The sequence below is a fragment of the Cydia amplana genome, chromosome 6, assembly GCF_948474715.1.
Source record: "Cydia amplana chromosome 6, ilCydAmpl1.1, whole genome shotgun sequence".
Taxonomy (NCBI): Eukaryota; Metazoa; Arthropoda; class Insecta; order Lepidoptera; family Tortricidae; genus Cydia; species Cydia amplana.
In genome coordinates, this window is record NC_086074.1 from 4,100,351 (window position 1) to 4,116,701 (window position 16,351).

General features: G+C 35.8%; 1 protein-coding gene across 1 annotated transcript; it reads left to right on the forward strand.

Moving 5' to 3' along the window:
* The first annotated feature begins 409 nt into the window (after positions 1-409).
* LOC134649123 (luciferin sulfotransferase-like) lies at positions 410-10,595 on the forward strand. The gene is made up of 6 exons (XM_063503839.1): positions 410-530; positions 754-853; positions 1,288-1,568; positions 8,259-8,353; positions 9,743-9,932; positions 10,480-10,595. The coding sequence occupies exons 1-6, from the start codon at positions 440-442 to the stop codon at positions 10,593-10,595; spliced, it is 873 nt and encodes a 290-aa protein (XP_063359909.1). The 5' UTR covers positions 410-439.
* Positions 10,596-16,351: the final 5,756 nt, after the last annotated feature.

Genomic DNA, 16,351 nt, shown 5'->3' on the forward strand with positions numbered 1-16,351 from the left:
TCACTGCCTATCTGATAAAGTGTTTTTAGTAAAAACCGCCAACGAGGATAAAAACCTGCTTTTCGCCTACTGGGTCGCTGGCAGTGAATGTGCCACTGACAATCCAACCTCTAGACTGAGCTTAGGCCAATTCTTTCATAAAACCGATGCTGCCAAAAATACGGGGGTGCGGGGGGAAGAGGTGAGCAAATCCCGTGCCGTGATTGGTCCGTTCAAAGACACGGACCAATCACGGCACGGGATTGACTCGAAGATGGAGTAACGCTACCGTATGTTTGGCAGAGGGGGTAGCGCAACTATGGAGGTTGGATTGTCTGTGGAATGTGCTAAGGTAGATCCTCTAATATTAAAAAAAAAACTAGTATTTTTGCCGAGGATATAACTAATTTATTTTGCAGCCTGCCGTTTTCGTGGTCCGTCCGGCAGTACCGATTACTATATGCCTACAAGCTACAAAGAGCATGCTAACAACATTTTGAACATGGCTGTTCGACCTGACGATGTGTGGGTGACTGGCTATCCTCGGTCTGGTAATGTCTAATAAAGCGTCTTTAATATACCTATATATACATATGTGTATTCTGATTATTATATGCTAGTTACCGCACTAGGGCAGTAAATTAGCGCCATATGTAAGTACTGTAAAATATTGTAATGATTGGGTAAAATGCGGATAGTTGCCCCAGTTGGATAGACCGGTGCCTCATTTTCAGAAAATGTAACTTCCCAATGGAACTTATTTATTATTTATAGGAACAACGCTTACACAAGAATTGGTCTGGCAAGTCGCGAATGAATGCGATTTCGAGACGGCTTCAAAGATACCTTTAATGGAACGATATATGTTTCTCGAGTGAGTATAAATTAATTAGATACCTAACATAAATGAGTAAAAAAGACTTAAGTGCAATTTTAACGAATAGCCTAAAGAAAGTGACTTGGAGAACATATTTAGTATTTATTCCTACAAGGTAGCTTTTATAAATGTAAGTTACATAAATTATCATTGTGAAGACGGGTGACAAGTTGACAACTGGCAGTTGATGTTAAATAGGCAGAGCTCTTCCTTAACTGTACTATTTTATCATGTGGGTGCTATAATGAAGATCTTGAAGTCAAAAAAGTTCATTTTGAACCATTTTGAGTAAACTTGTAATAATTGTAAATTAAACACGTTTAACGATTTAGACAGGTACATGTTTTTTATGATGTACTTACAGAAAAGACGCATAACCCTAACTAATACATACCTACTAAATAAGTTTTTGACCCACATATTTATTTCAGAGGACAAATGTCAGTTAATTTAATTCAATCAAATATGGAAGGCGAAGTTTCTGAACCTATTTATACTCAAGATGCTATAAACGCCGCACCTTCGCCACGGTTCATAAAAACTCATGCAGCTTTCTCGCTATTACCTTCAAATCTACTGGACACCGCTAAGGTAGTCTACATAGCCCGAGACCCGCGGGATGTAGCAGTATCTTTTTATCAGTTCTCAAAGAAGTTTTTCCCCAATACTGTAGATTTTAAAGGGTTTTGGAATCTTTTCATCAATGATATGTGTGAGTATTTAACTTGTGGTAAGGTATCTATGGAATATATTTTTCACCACACCAGCTGGTAAAGGATCTCTTGATTGTTCAAAAACGGATAGCAAAGTTGCATTTCATTTACATGCGAGGCAAAGTAATCAAATGCAAATTTTGAGTGGTTTTCTTATGTTTGCTGGTAGAATTGACTTTTAAATGATGATTTTGACTGATAATTATTTCAAACAAAATCAAATCCATTCATTTGGATTTGATTTTGTTAGATATCTTACAGTTAATATTTTCTTCGGGTTGGTGTGGTGACAATTTTTGTGTTTCACTCGGGGGCAAATTTTGTTTAACCCTCGTGCCTTGAAACCCTCGCAACGCTCAACATTCCATTTTTCGATCCACTCGCTGGTTCAATTTTGGAATGTTTCGCTTGCTCCCTTACTTTGCCCCCTTATAAATCAAATAATGGATCCGATCAGCGTTTGCCGACTTTTGCTCTTTACCGACTCTACTTTTCTACTTTTAGCTAAAATGTTGTATACTTTGTGATTTTTTATTTTGATCCTTCGTTTTTAGCGGATCTTTTACAAATGGAATTTGACGGTTAAATAGAACCTAACCGACTGTTTTCACTATCCTATCTAACTTAATACTGGGTGGGGCCTGTAATAGTAGCAATAAATTAAACTGTAGGCTGTCTGTATTCCTCAAACTGAACAACATTTAACAGTTTTGAATGATTCAGGGTTAGTTTCACTAGACTTATATCGCCCGGGATATGAACCGTGATTACCTTTTGTATTGTAATATCGGGAGCTCGAAAAAAATAAACAAAAAGTAATCACGGTTCATATTCCGGTCGATATTGGCAAGGTGCGAAGTCGGTGGAGGGGGAAGTGGCGCTGATCGTCACAAACACAGGTAATCTTATGGAATGGCTGCCATTAGTACTAGCGGCAGCCGCTTGAACTAATTTTACTCCATAAGATTTAACGTAGAATGTCTGCCAAAATGAAGGCAGCACCAGTCGTGCACCTAGCGAATAAGTCTTGTGAAACTAACCGTGAATCATTCAAAACTGTTAAATGTTGATCAAGTTGAGGAATACTGCCTAACAGCCTACAGCGACCTTTAAAAATAATTTTTTTCTTGATTTTTAGTACCTACATTTTAAAGTTTATTCTTAAGACCCACTTGCGCTGTCAAAAACTATTATGGTAGAGGAACAGATAAATTTTTGGTCCCAAAAATATACAATGAAATAGAATGGTCAAGAGAGGAAAAGAAATATAGCTTAATGGGAGTAAAGAACAAATAAAAAAAAAACACTTTTACATAAGTTACCTTGATTTCAGTCACCGTGTATTATTATTGTTATTAATATTAGATTTGTTGTTTTTGCACACAGTACCTATATCTTTTTGTAAAGTTATGTTTTGTAAAAGGAAAGTGTATTTAATTCCTAAGAATAACTTTAATGTTAAATTTAGGGTAAGCAATAAGCATAGCATGATAGCAACTTAAAAGTAGGTGCATAAAACTGGAAAAATGAGCGCTATCTCGCCAACAAACTGCATGTTAAGCAGTTTGGCGAGTAACTTTAAATATTATTATGTAAAATAAATGACAAAAAAACTATCCCACTAACCCGGGGTTAAGCGGTAAACCGTTAACCCAGTGTCAAATTGTACTGGTAACCATGGTAACTCCAAGTTTAACTGGTTAGTGGAATGGTGCAAGTGGCGCTTAGACGCAATGTATTGCGAATTTTGTAATGTTTAAATAATAAAATAAATAATAATAAATAAAAAATAAAAAAATCTTTATTTCAGGCCAGTTTGCCCATAGATTTTAGTTACATATTTACAGACTTACATTACTAGTGTTAGTAGATCTTAACCTAGGTCTCACAGTTTCAAAAAAAAAAAAAAAATCATCATTTGGGGTCTTGGTACACAGGACGATGAGCAGACGCCCAGTGACTATAAAACGGACAGTCCCATCTCTCAGCTATATCTACCAGCAAGCTGTTGGTGCTACCCCGCAGGCGATACATTTGAGAGGCGATTCTTTTCCTCATTATGGCATGAAAATCGTCCATTCGTGCTTGCGCAAACATGCCTGACGCACTGCAAAAGCGTGGTAGCCCCAACAGCATCCTGAAGCCGTTATTGAACTGGACACGCAGAGCACTGTAAGCGCGCTTCGTATAATTGATCCACAGGCTGCACGTGTAGAATGATTGGCAATACGACATGAACAATGTTTTCTTGACCTCCACTGTACAACGCGCAAACCTGCGAATCAACATATTAGCTCTTACTGCCAGTGCCCTGCGTTCCCTTTCAATATCCGCATCGTCCTTTAGAGTCTCGGTAATTACATGTCCCAGGTATTTAAAACTGGACACTCTGTTCAAGGCAACACCGCCGAGTGTCAGCGGCTCAACAATTGGTAGGGTCTTATTACCAGCTCGAAAGATGAGTATCTCGCTTTTTTTAATATTATAGATGAGCCCGTGAGACTCCGCATACGTGTCACACACCTTCAACAATTTATTCATAGCACTGATCGACGGGCTCAACAGCACCATGTCGTCGGCGTAACTTATGTTGTTTATCATTTTGCCACCGATCGAACAGCCAACCATAGTGCTGCTGAGCTCGACAATCAGCTGATTAACATAAATGTTGAACAGTAGTGGAGATGTAAGTCCCCCTTGCCTGACTCCGCATTGAGCTCTATAACCTTCCGAGACCGACATCCCCCACCTCACAAAGTTATACTGATTGCTGTACCAATATTTTAACAGCCTTATCAGTTCTTGAGGAAGACCCGCCTTCTGCAACTTCTCCCATAGTTTTTCATACGACACTAGGTCGAATGCTTTCGAAAGATCGAGAAAAGCAGCGCACACGGGGGTCTTCCTGTCAGTGTAGTACCTGACGGTGTGCTTCAGAACCAAAATAGCACTCTCAGTAGACAGACCCGCACGAAAACCAAATTGTCTATCATCTAACACTGCATGTCTACTGAGGTGACGTTCAAGCACACCGTCAAGAACCTTCGCTGCAATTGTGGCCAAAGAGATTGGCCTATAATTGTTAATGTCAGACACATCGCCGGTTCTATTTTTTATTATCGGTACAACAACCGTTTTCAAAAACTCGTCTGGCAAGTAGGAGTGTCTCAAACCAAGGGTAAAAAGCATAGCCAACAGCCGATGGATGTGGTGGCCAGCGTGTTGCAGGTGCTCGATACTTAAAGCATGATAAACAACGTCAATTAATGATGATAGCGTGAGTACATATTGAAGATAATAGTTAATATTGTATGAAAAAGAAAAAGTCTTCAAAATTTAATAATTTGAAAAAGTTGTTAAAGAAAAGTTTTATCGTTTGAAGTTTAATCAATATACGTTTTATTTTGTTTACTCTAGTTAAATTACAAGGTCCAGCCGGGTCAATTTCACCAAACGAGCATTTTTCTCTAATTTCCATGGAATTTTAAAATATTGATTTAAAATAATATAATTGTACGTGATAATTCATAAAAAAATTAAATAAACCCAATGTTACTTTAAGGGTACACATATTCACCATCCATCGTAAAAATAAAACTGATAATGCAAAATTTAACTAATGAAGTTAAGGATTTTACTGAATTAAATAACAATGTATGTTATTTTTTTAGTTTGATTATTATTAATGTAGCCATCATCTGACTTTAAGAAACATGGTCGTAGTTGATACTAATTTTATATAATGGAATATCGTATGAACATTTCGACAGCCTTTATGTAGGTTGATTTAAAAGTGGTCTGTTACTAATATTTTTGAATACCTAACATATACTTTTTTGGTTTTTTAATGAGTCTGAGTATTAGAATCGTAAGCTTTAACGCTTAAATTTGTTAGCATTCGTAGATTTGCAGCGAACTAATAAAAAATTGAGATTTACTATGTATTCATTAAAATTCGTAAAATATATGGCCCAGTTGTAATAATTGTTTTACGATATAGGACCTGTCAGCTCCCACGGCTCATATATGAGCCAGAACGCTTATGGTGACGTCATATCGTGGGATTCGACAGGTTAATGCTGAACGACATATAACATCCATATTAACAGCGGTTAATTAATAAAATATATGATGATTTGAAATTCCCGTGCCTAGAAATGAGGCACGGAAATTGGGTTTCGTAATAAATAAAATCGTCTAAAATCTAATTTGCATATTACAGAAATTCTATTTTATCCTCAATATTAAGATAGGAACGGGCTATGTGAAACTAGCGTTCGAAACGAAAATGTATTAAAAATATATAAAATTTTGAGGCAATCGAAATTAGATAAAAATTGTCGCCCTACCCGTTTTTATAGTTCTGTCGCAAATTTCTAGAAACTTCAGTGACTTGTCAAAATCGTTCCTATATCATCTGTTAGAAGACACATGACAGAATAAGAAAACGGAAGTTCAGTACACGTCAAGGCTTCACGTGTGATGTTGATTGGCTTTAAAGAATTTCGACAAAACATTACTCTAAATCTCGGACAAAATTTAAACATCGATCACGAGTTATTTACCACAAAGACGTTAATGTTTTATATGCTCAGTGATAGTAAATATCATCTAGTTTAAGTATTTAACATTCAAAAAGTGATACTAATGTACAGTTTTTAGTAGGAATTTTCATTATACTCGAATACAGATTCCGGACAGGGCACGGGAGTAGTAATTTAAGCCTTTAAGTATTTTTAAGTGTACCCTAAAAACAAATTAATCAGTGAATTACCCCGTTGACCCTGGTGTGAAAGTGGGACTTCTTTATGGCAAAAAATAAATGGTACCTATTATCTGATGCTAACTTCCGATTTTCATCTCGGACACAAAAAAAATCGCGTTCAGAAAATTACCCAGCCGGTTTTGCTGATTTTTGCTGACATTTTTTTTATAATTAGAAACAGTGTTTTCTTAAAACTTAACTTATTTCAGCTCGCTCAGACATTGCTTCACATTATAAATTACAAATTATCAATTAATTTATGATTAGGTATTAAAATTTCTTGTTACTAAAGTCCGTACCTTTTACAGTTATTCAACAGGTTTCCTATTGCCACTAAAATTGTACAAAATGTTTACTTTTGAGTTTAATCCTTCGACCCCGTTATTGTTTATTACACGACTGCCTAAACAAAAAGAGTGTATTGTTAGATTGTTTTTCTCTGACATTGTATTTTACTGTATTTGACAATTACATTCAGTTTTTTATTATTTGATTGCTCTTATTTATTTTAAATTTATTACTTTTTAAAATGTATTTAGTATTTAGATACATATATTGATTTAGATAGATTGTGACAAACATCATGAAATTTTCAATAATAAACAAATGAAGTCTAATCTAATGTAATCTATTTGTGCGATATTTTTGTTCATTGTCCAAGTATAAAAAACAAGAGTCATTAGATTAGATATGTATTGATATTGAAAGGGGTCATTTGTTTACTTACATATCTATCGGGTTCTCATTATCATTAGCATTATATTTGAATGAAATGAATATAATACAAACGTAACATATAATCGCATTTGTATTGCTTTTTTTTTGTTTGTAAATATTAAGAAGTGTAACAGTCGACAAAAATATAAAGTTGAATAAAAAATTTTATATTTTTAGGTTCTAACTGTCAAATTCCAGTATTTGAAGAAGATTGGCTAGATACGAAGTACCAATAATCATTAATCAAAATAAAAGTAGAAAAATCGAAACAGCAAAAAACGAAAGTTGGCAAAGGCCAATCAGATCGAAAAGTATTTGTGATTCATCCTGTACCCACGGCACCCTCATGAGCCTTGAAGCTCTTGCAATGCTCAAGATTCTACTTTTCGAATCCCTCACTACGCTCGTGGGTAAATTTTAGACCTTGCTCGGTGATCAATATTAGCACGAGGGATTAAACAACAACTTTGCCTCCTTGTCATACAAATAACAAACCTATTTAAAAAGCAGAAATTTGTAACATTCCCACACTAATAAAATAATACCTACTTACATGGGGTAAGGTTTAACTAAATCGAATGGAGGTCTAATGGAAATGGATATAATTTACTATGGGAAATCTGTTTTGCTTAATAACAAACGACGACCTCACTTTTGTAGAAACTCCATGTAGGTAAATATATGCGGTAGATTTTTGTTACTAGCTTTATTTTGATTATTACAAGCTTTTATTTAACTTTCAATTATGTTTGTACGGGTGAAGCTGAAAATTTGCACACATATGTAAATTAGATGATAGCAAGTACTATTATTTATCCTGTGACGATAGAGACAGGAGTGGGCCATGTGATAAAACAACACAGCTTAATTGTGTTTGGGTTTCTTAGAATTACTCTATGATTACTAGTTGCCCGTTGAAAGAGACGTAAAAATGAAATTTTTGACAAAAACTTTTATTTACAAAGCAATTTCCGCCTGTATTATAGAGGCTACTGACTCGTGGTCAGGTTTCTCAGGTTAGGTATAAGTAACTCAATGTGGCTAATTATGTCATAGGGTCTATTCCGTCGTCCATTAGAGTTTTAAAATGGTTTCTTTTCCAACGATTGAAAATCTAAGAAATATACGCTCGTGGACGGAATAGTCCCTATGACGGAATTAGCCACATTGACCTTAGTCAGGTTTTTTAAAAGAATTGCTCTTACAGTTATATGGTGCCCAATTTTGGAGCATCTAAAAGAAGCGTGGGAGCTCCGTCAGCATCCGAATATGATGTTCATATTCTACGAAGACATGTTAAAGGTGATTGTGAAATTTAAAAACTTAAAAATTTGAAAAACTTAATTAAAGGTATTAATAGGATAGGATAGGATAAGGACGATAAAATAGAACAGGGAACGTATAATATAAGACGTAAAGTCTATTTTTTTATTCGATAGAATAAAATAACATTTCATAATATGAAAATTATGAAATGTCATTTTAGTCTACCGAATAAAAAATAGACTTTAGTACATACTTAAAATTATTGTTATTTAAATTAGAAAAAGAATTTTATTTAAAATTGTTTAATTTTAAGCAGCTGTAGGGATTTATTATTCATGTTATTTTTTTTCAATATTCTTATTTATGTTGAACTATGTGAGCAATAAAAGCACTACATTTAAAATTTAATGCGGTCTTTTTAGGGTTCCGTAGCCAAATGGCAAAAAACGGATTCGGATTCGGATTCGTCATGTCTGTCTGTCTGTCTGTCCGTCTGTCCGTCTGTCCGTCTGTCTGTCCGTCCGTATGTCACAGCCACTTTTCTCCGAAACTATAAGAACTATACTGTTGAAACTTGGTAAGTAGATGTATTCTGTGAACCGCATTAAGATTTTCACACAAAAATAGAAAAAAAAACAATATTTTTTTGGGGTTCCCCATACTTCGAATTGAAACTCAAAAAATTTTTTTTCATCAAACCCATACGTGTGGGGTATCTATGGATAGGTCTTCAAAAATGATATTGAGGTTTCTAATATTATTTTTTTCTAAACTGAATAGTTTGCGCGAGAGACACTTCCAAAGTGGTAAAATGTGTCCCCCCCCCTGTAACTTCTAAAATAAGAGAATGATAAAACTAAAAAAAATATATGATGTACATTACCATGTAAACTTCCACCGAAAATTGGTTTGAACGAGATCTAGTAAGTAGTTTTTTTTTAATACGTCATAAATCGCCTAAATACGGAACCCTTCATGGGCGAGTCCGACTCGCACTTGGCCGCTTTTTTCTACATTCTGATTGACCAAGTGTATCTGAATCTGGTGTTTTGTCTATCACAGGGTATAATATAAATACTGGGGATCCGTTTAAGGGCATATTCGGTATCGTGTTCTGATACTTCTGATTAGGAAAAAGTAGTAGAAAAAATTTTTTGACGCGAAAATTAGTTGGCCCTTGTACGACCACAGGGGCCCGTTTTTTAAAAACTTGTAACTTGTAATACAAGTGGAAGTCCCTTCCTAAAAAAGCTGTCTAAAAGTGACATCAGCTTGTATTACAAGCTTTTCAGAAACAGACCCCTGCCCCAAAAAAAATGTTTCGTCAACTTTTGCTAATCAGAACACGATACCAAATATGCCCTTAGACGGATCTCCAACATTTTTGTTACACTTTGTATGAATCGTATACGTATTCTCTTACAGGATGTACCCTTATATATCAAACGGCTAGCAGATTTCCTTGACAAGAAGATAACGGATGAACAAATCGTCAAACTTAGTGAGCACTTGAATATTAAGAACTTCAGGAAAAACGAGTCTGTGAACCCGACGTGGATGGCTAAGAAGACTGGTGACCCCAATGCCGAGGGTTTTATTACTTTTATTAGGAAAGGTACCTAAGATTCTTTTATTTATTATTCTTCTTAAGTTAGGCATTTAATATTATGAATATAAAAGTAAAATATAAAAACACTTACAAAAAAATATAAAAAATATATAAACATATTATAAATAACCCAACCTAGGGTGCTGCCAGCAGTAGGGCAGGGCTCAAGCTGCCGGTGGTCAGGGCCGCAGAGAGAGGAACCGTCGGACTATCCGCGCCGTGCCCAAGATCACCGCCTTCTGCATCTGACCCTTGATCCAACCACCTAGCGAGAGTCTCTCAAGATGTTGTACCTAACATTCCTTTTTCTTTTACACTTATTATTAGTAATGGTTGACAGGAGAATGCGTTATGTCAGTGCTTATTATGAGTTTTTCTATACTAGAAGCACCAACATCAGCGTTGTGGGCACGGATCTACCTTATTTTCTCTCTTTTAATAGAAATATAAATATTTATTTGCCAGAATACAAATTTACAAAATAATTTTAAAATGTTCAAGCCTCACGGGAGTTTAATAGGTAAGTAGTTAAAGTTTTTTAGTATTATTTCAGGTGAATCGGGCGCATGGCGCGAGCAGTTCGATGAGGAGATGGCTGCGCAGGCGCAGCGCTGGATGCGCGATCACCTCGCCGGCTCCGATCTGCGCTTCCCTGACTATACCTCCTAGTTGATAGCACAGATCTACAATGTAAAAGATTGCCTGTATATACATATCAAAAATGCAACCAAAATCGGAATGATGTGTAATTCGAAATTCGAAATACCGAATTCAGAAGTAATATGCGATTGCGTAAAAATTTTCGGGTGACCAGATGGCTTGTCAATATTTTGCTCAGCTGATCAGCATTGCTAAAATAGTTTTAAAATAAGGATAAGATATCCATACTATCCATAGTAAACGTAATATTTACAATTAGAATTAGGATTTAGGGCAATTTTTTTGTAACTTTTTAAATTAAGTATTTTACTATGTTTTTATCCATTTGTGTTAATAATATATACCAAGTTATAGTCACCCACTCTGAATAGAGCTTTTTCTTATTCTGCAGTCCGCTAACCTTAGGTATTGGTATAATCAAGTGTAAAAATATGTATGCACACAACTTATTTACTCAAAAAGTTCTTAATTCGCTGACATAAGAGCTATGGGACATATTTTTGAGTATGATGAGTGCACTCATATTTTTACACTTGACTACATTACAACGGCCGCGCGGCTATGTAGCTCAAGATGGGTCACGTTTTGTTCATTTGTATTTGGCCTAGCAATGTTCCAAACCTTATAAGTGTTTTTCCGGTTGCAAATTCAAAAATAACGACTACATACCTACTCCTGCAGAAACCTAAGGGCTCGCTCTATACAATTTTACGTAAGTACGTAATGATGTATCGTCACACCGAATACGTTTACGACTGCCATTACGCGTGAAAAGCCACAAAATCGCTTTAAACGAGCCGTTAAACTGACGCATTGGACTCACCACGCAATAACTGAGGCTTTATTATACTCGCATACTGAGTTCTAGGCTCAACCAGACTTGTGTTTGTATGCTCTCTGTTTATTTATAGTTATATAGTGCCTCGGGGTCAGAGTTAAACTAGTTTTATAAGGCATTCGACTGAATGACCGAAGGGAATACTTGGTTTGTTATCGGACCATTCTTCGCGGATTTACTGCATTTTGGGACGATAACTCTTCTAAAGTTGGATTATTTGGTAAAAGGTTTAATGTGGACGGATAGTAAAAAAGTTTCCCCAATACAAAATCAGATCAACCACCCGTAATATCCAAAACTAGTATCACGAATGTCGATACATGGATGCTTGGCTCACGTGAGATTTAGGCTACACATTTAGTGGGCAGGTGGGCACATATTGACACTCGTATGAACGTAGCGCGCTCGATCAGTCGTTGTTCCGCTCGAAGGTCCTCAAAAATGGATCAAAAAATATCGACAATATATTCAACTTAATAATACGTGAGTGACCCGTTAAAAATATTTTTTTTCTACTCCCGTACTTTTATTTGTCAGTTAAAGGGCACACACCTTTAAACCCCTATCTTATAGTTGTCAAGACAAGTCTTTAGTCTATTCCCCAAAAAAGTATTTGTGCATACACGCAGTATCTCTTTGGCACTTTTACGATACCTCGTGTAGCCACTTACAAAATATTGTATGAAATACATTGTTGCCAACCTAATTTTAATTGTCATCTCTGACAGATGAGTGAACCATAGACATGTTTTATTATTTCATTCATTCTTAAATACACGAATCGAACGAAGTTACGACCTTACGACATCTCAAACTTTTTATTGTACATAATTTTCTGAGCGCCTGCACACAAGATTGTAGCAAATAATTTTTACGTAAACATTATTTGCTACAATCTTGTGTGCAGGCGCTAAAAAGTTTGAGATGTAACTTCGTGTATTCAAAATAAAATGAGAGATTAAGCTAGTATACTTAATCTCTAATTTTATTCAATACGTATAGAATTGATATAGAATTATTTGGTATCATATATGCGTCAATAGTACAACACGTTCACGGTACAACAATGTTTATAATAAAACTATGCATATAAATTTTTTCCAAATGGTCCTATTAGAGTTTTATAGATATAAGGTACATATTTTCTGACCTATTTATGTTTATTAAATATGAGGTGGTTCTGCCGGGGAGCATGACGTTGTCCTGCAGTTTGGCAGAAGGAAAGAATATGTATATTAGGGTTTATTTGATGATTTTTTTAATTTTTTTTATTAATTACCGTTACTACACGACACACGTATGTCTCTGCTATAAGGGTATTCTCAGGGGTAAGTCTACTGATTGAAACTGTTATTTGGACCAGAAAAGAAAGAAAATAGGTGGTAACTATGCAAAAGGTAATTCCATCATTTTCCTATCAGTATTCCATGAGCAGTTTTAAAGCAATTTATTCCAATTGGATCCATGACGTAGTGATGCAACTGCGGCAGTGCGATTGCACGGCTTATACCGTGATCGATTAAATTGTGATCTTTAGTTTATATGTTTATATGCAAAAAAAAATTTATTTCAATTTCAAATCAGAGCTGCAGTCTAATATTTAGTTTTAAGCCATTCATAAAATTTTACAATCCTCGATTACTTAATTTATGCTTTATCCCTTTATTACAAATAACAGATTAAAAGATTAAGACAAACGGTAATATCTAGCGAATTGAGACTTGTAGCGCGTATATCGGAGCGGCCGAGATGCTCAAAAATATGTGAACACGCACTCTAACGCCTTGACCACGCCTTGACAATAATAGAGGCGAGTTCAGATATTTGTCGCAATCCGGAGGTCGCGGGCTCAAACCTCGGCTCGTACCGATGAGTTTTCCGGAACTTATGTACGAAATATCATTTGATATTTACCAGTCCCGTTTCGGTGAAGGTAAACAATGCGAGGAAACCGGACTAATCCCAATAAGGCCTAGTTTACCCTCTGGGTTGAAAGGTCAGAATGGCAGTCGCTTTCGTAAAAACTAGGGCCTACGCATTTGCGCATTGAATCCCAGGAATTGTCCTGGGATTAGTTGCCAAGCGGACCCCAGGCTCCCATGACCCGTGGCAAAATGCCGGAATAACGCGAGGAAGATGATGACATTATGCCCGATTGAGATGTCACAAATTGTTATGGTTTTCAACTGGTTTTGACACGACCTTAACCATCATCATCACACACAACTTTCACATCGTTTCGGATGCATCACGCAGCGTGAGTGATCTTCCAAATCGTATTTCGTAAATATACAAGTAAATAAATAAATAAGGTCACATTAAAATATATTGTATGGTCATATTGCTTATAGCCAATGTAACAACAGGGTCTCTATTGTTTCCTTAAATTTTTAAGTCATAATGTATTATATGTATTGTTTGCCCGCATTTTCGTTAGTCATCATTTATTTGGTTCAGAAACGCGTCAATTTTCAGGATTGTCATAAACATACCTAACCTAACCTAAGATAACCTTACGAAAATCCTGAAAAGTTAACGGTTTCAATTCTATGACTAATGATAATATGACAAACAATACATTATGACTTAAAACTTTATGGGAAACAAAGGGACCCCGTAACAACATTTAAAAGGTTATATAGTTTTGTACGTCCTCATTATTTTTTACTAGCGACCCGCCCCGGCTTTGCACGGGTTAGTTAACAAATTATACACAAGCCTTCCTCAAGAATCACTCTATCGATAGGTGAAAACCGCATATAAATCTGTTCAGTAGTTTTTGAGTTTATCGTGAACATACAAACACACAAACAGCGGCGGGGGACATTGTTTTATAAGGTGTAGTGTATATACACACAGAAATTGAGTAAGTAGTAAACAGCTAATAATACTCGTACATTACAATGTAACTTATCTCTAATCTTTCCAATGACGAAATATCTAATGATAAGTAATTAGGGTAAATAAATAAAATTGTTACTTAACTGCCTTAATCATTCTAACATTTGTAGGTACCTAACGTTTACCTAACATTTGTACTAACGGAACAGTTGTGTGCAGTCTCACAAATAGGTATGTTCCATCAGCTAATTTTCAGTCCCATTAGTCCCATTACGTCAAATATCACTATCTTTAAAAAAGTTAGTGAATTTATCCTTGTTTTTAAAACGGGTTAATTTATTGGAATTTTTATTAAAAGTAAATTTACAGTATAAATATCAAACATTAAAAACCTAAAGTTGCCTGGGGCATCGTCCCCAGGACGCTTGCTGCGTTTCCCCGCTGGATTGCGAAACTTAGCCGCTGAGCGAAATATTCCTATTTAACGGGTTGATTGGATACAGCGGTGGCAGCATGGTTCAGTTTTTATCGCCTGTCACTATGCCTGTCACTTTCGCACTTACATACTTGTTAGAACGTGACAGGCATGGTGACAGGTGATAAAAATGCGACCGTGCTACGACCGCAGGATACAGTAAAATCATCCAACTATATATATATTTTTATATAACTCTTGCTGTCTCTTCCATATATAATTGTTTACGTCGAAGTAAATAAATAAAATAAATAAATATTATAAGACATTTTAATAACAAAACTTCCGTGAGACAAACTTACGTGAGTGACTCGTTTCTAATATATTTAATATTATAAGACATTCTTACACAGATTGACTAAGTCCCACAGTAAGCTCAAGGAGGCTTGTGTTGTGGGTACCGTGAAATGGGGTGAGTAGGGTCAAAACTGAAATTCAAACCTCGATAACATTTTATTTTTACATATGAAAACTGAATGGTGTATATAATAAGTGTTCCGGACGTTTGTATTTTAGTTTTTATTTTATTTTGGGTAGTTCCATTTCATAACTTTGACAATAAACAGGAAATCCCACCTCACCCCGTAGTCCCTCGTAATTGGGGTGAGATGGGATTTCATACAAAGGTGATTTTGGAAGATTGTTGGATCGATTTTTTATTATTATGAGTATTACTATAGCTCCATTTTAATTTGGACTACATTATTTTTGTAGCAGTAGCCTTAAAATCCCGTCTCACCTCCCTCTCAAACCTTCTCTCCCCATTCATAACCCACCTCTCCCCGCGAAACCTACTCACCCCGTTTTACGGTACTCAGACAACGATATATATAATACCTATACAAATACATAGAAAACACCCAAGACTCAGTAACAAATATCTGTGCCCATCACACAAATAAATGCCCTTATTGGGATTCGAACCCAGGACCGTGGCTTCACAGGCAAAATAAATCCAACTATGGCCCATTAACTTCCAACCATGATCCAAAATTAGGTATCGTCTTGGGTCGTCCCATTCGTTTTTCGTCAAGTTCTAAAATTAGTCCTATTCTGCTTTCGTCACCCATTCTACATTGAAAGCCACCGACGATTGTGACGAATGTAGAATGAGTGACGAAAGCAGAATAGGACTAATTTAAGAACTTGACGAAAAACGATGGGACGACCCAAGACGATACCCAAAATTAACTCGTACCTATTTCTTTATTCAGGCGTGACTATATTAAATATAACAGTTATAAGGCAAACAGCGGCAAAACCAAAAAGAAGATACCTGGGCTATAACCGCGAAAATAGAAGTTCGCAAATTGCGGGCATCTTCCTCTATCACTCTAATTACGCCTTCATTTGAGTAAAAGAGAAAGATCCCCGCAATTTGCGAAGTTCGGTTTTCGCAGTAGGCCCCCAGGTATTGATACCTAACTAAATGACTGATTGAACTTAAGCATAGTTGTAATAAAAATATGACTACATTTTGATAGTATTACGGTATTGGATTGATTAAATAAAAAATTATTAATGTTTATATTATAGGTAATAAGTTAATAACGCAGATAAAATGGACAGAAAAGTGAAAATTCAAGAGTTAGATTCCACAACTGAAGGTGA